Source organism: Orbicella faveolata, unplaced genomic scaffold, assembly GCF_042242905.1.
Source record: "Orbicella faveolata isolate gen_17 unplaced genomic scaffold, um_ofav_v1 contig_34, whole genome shotgun sequence".
NCBI classification, from domain to species: Eukaryota; Metazoa; Cnidaria; class Anthozoa; order Scleractinia; family Merulinidae; genus Orbicella; species Orbicella faveolata.
Genome location: NW_028301563.1, coordinates 32,460,001 through 32,462,500, shown reverse-complemented (window position 1 = coordinate 32,462,500; position 2,500 = coordinate 32,460,001). Strand labels below are relative to the sequence as shown.

The 2,500-nt window shown below is 39.2% G+C and overlaps 2 protein-coding genes across 2 annotated transcripts in view; both read left to right on the top strand.

Moving 5' to 3' along the window:
* Positions 1–401, top strand: part of LOC110045227 (E3 SUMO-protein ligase NSE2-like) — a 6,582-nt gene extending 6,181 nt beyond the window's left edge. Inside the window, exon 3 of the mRNA XM_020750824.2 lies at positions 1–401. This exon is cut by the window's left edge and continues 8 nt beyond it. Coding sequence (XP_020606483.2) covers positions 1–220 — 220 coding nt within the window. The 3' untranslated portion in view covers positions 221–401.
* A 944-nt stretch (positions 402–1,345) lies between these two features.
* LOC110045252 (E3 ubiquitin-protein ligase RNF217-like) overlaps positions 1,346–2,500 on the top strand; it is a 4,608-nt gene continuing 3,453 nt past the window's right edge. The window contains exon 1 of the mRNA XM_020750848.2: positions 1,346–2,208. Within this exon, the coding sequence (XP_020606507.1) occupies positions 1,646–2,208 (563 nt within the window). The 5' untranslated portion in view covers positions 1,346–1,645. The remainder of the gene's footprint in view (positions 2,209–2,500) is intronic.

Below are 2,500 nucleotides of genomic sequence, written 5' to 3'. Positions count from 1 at the left end.
AGAACAAACCAAATGCCCACTGACTCTGAGGGAGATGATCAAACCCATGAAGAGTAAAATCTGCGGTCATAATTACGATCATGATGCCATTATGCAACACATCAGCCGAGGACGAGGACGAGCTAAGTGCCCAGTTTGCGGGCAGCTACTTACCAAAACCGATCTTGAGCACAACACAGTGTTGGAGCATTCCATTAAGAGAAAAAACAGAAGAAAATAAAAAGTGTAATGTCAACAATTGATTAATTTAGACAAGTACAAACATGTTTGCGTTATATTTTGAAATAACTGTTCAGATAATAGAAAAGTATCGAAAATTTAAAATTTATATAGTTTAAAGTGCTTTTTGGTCCAAGAAGAGATTGTTCTGGTTGTAATAAATTTATATATTTTTTATAGTAGTATTGCTTATATTATGACTCTTTGTATTGAAATTGCTTTTCAAGGGTTTCATTGGAAGCCAGCAACTGGCGAAAATCACCGCCTACTCTGTCAGAATTTACCTCTTACTGCCGCCTACTTTGTCTGTATTTTCACTCAGATTATTAAAAAAATTCATCAGTTTGCTGCCTCCAGACGGCTAATTCAAAACTTATTGAAAACCCTGGCTTTTTCGCTGGTGGCAGGACTTTCCCTTCCAAAAGGTATCAGAGGCTGTTTTAAAGGGGTGTGTTTACCCCTTGCACCAAAGTATTTAGCTCTTATTAACTGAGAAGGAGTTCTGTATGGGATAATGTTGACAAAGGTTGTGAGTACAGACCAAACACAGTGAGGCCTGTACACATGACCAAGGTCAAGATTCTCCCATATAGAACAGCTAAGCTTGGTTAATAAGATGTTATTATATGGCAAACAAGAAAAGTTTAATTTGCTTAATGTACCGGTAACTGGGGTTGTTCAAGATGACATTTTGCTTGTGAACTCTGCCAAAGTTTGCTTGTCCTCTTTGCCTTATTTTTCTTATCGGGCTTTTTGGCACTTCCATAATATGAATATTTTCTGGAATTGATATTTTTAGAAGAAAATAGTCAATATTTTATAATGATAAGCGATACAAGTACACAGGTCACCCTGTCCCAATCAGTGGTAAGTTTGGTAAAAAGTTATACCCTACCCCCTCCCCCTCTCCCCCCCTCCCCACCGTTGCCTATATACCAGGGCCGCCAATTTCATAAAGTCAAAGATTCAATTTAAATGTCGTAAAATTCATAAAATCTTCCACTTTCAACCCTGGGGAGTCTTGAAAGGGAAATTGTGAAGCAAACAACAGTCAGGGAATATCCCTGGCTGATGATGTGCACTTCATCATGTGCCGACGGTTTATCAGCGGTATCGCTTACACCATCAAAACAACTTGTATTGAAAAGGTCTTGTTTGTAAGTGAGAGCAAGGCTTATTTTCTCTGATATCACAGCCTTTTTCGGTGTTCAAAGTCTTGGCTTGTACTATTAACACTCCTTGCCGGCTGCGGATTTCATTCGGTCAGAAATCAGTGATCAATTCGATGTGGATCGTTTTACGTGGTTGCTAAAAATACCTCTGAAATCACGTGTAAATACAAAAGGGAACCTCTACAAAAACCGTCGACTTGGCGAATTTCCTTGAGAGCAGTTAGAAGACGTTAGCCTCCAGAACTCTGTACAAGATGACTATTCCTTGCATGGTTTGCTTTATGGAAACGTCCGAAATAAGTATTCGTTCGTGGTGTTGTTCGGGAATAATTTGCTTGTCTTGTTTGGAAGCTCACGTCTCGTCGAAAATAGAAGAAGCCGTGGTGAAAATCGTGTGTCCTCTCGGCAACTGTGACAGTTTAATTAGCGAGGACGAGATAAAAGAACTTGTGTCAGATGATGTTTTTGAAAAATACCAGCGCTTCAAAGTGGAAATTGAACAGAATCCACATATCAAGACTTGCCCTGGCTGTTCGCGAATTTATCACCATCCCGACTTAGCGAAGACCGAACAGGAGAGAGATTTAAGTCCGGAAGTTATGAAAGTAACATGCTCAAAATGTCGATTAGTTTGGTGTTTCTCTTGCCAAGCACCCTGGCATCATGGTTTGACGTGTAAAGAGTTCTGTAAAGGAGATAAATCGTTGAAGATATGGGCCAAAAACCGCGGTCAGCCTGTCCGGAACGCATGTCGTTGCCCAAAATGTCAAGTTTTCATTCAGAAGTCCAGCGGCTGTGACCACATGTCTTGTAGCAGGTGAGAATCAAACACAAAAGCGTAACCTGTATTCTTAAAAACTGTGAAAATATCCATGCTATATTTTGAGTCTAACTTTTTCAGGAATCCCAAATAAAAAAAAAAGTCCGTTATTTTAACAGCTGGGAACACGCAGTCTGGTATCTTGAAATAACTTAATATATTGTTTATCGAGCGAAGAAAGTTGAAAGGAAAACAAATGTACAGATCAGATCATCGACTTCGTTTTATCTTTACGCTAATCCCTATGATACACATGGAAAGAGCGAAATAAATATTTGCAACACACTTG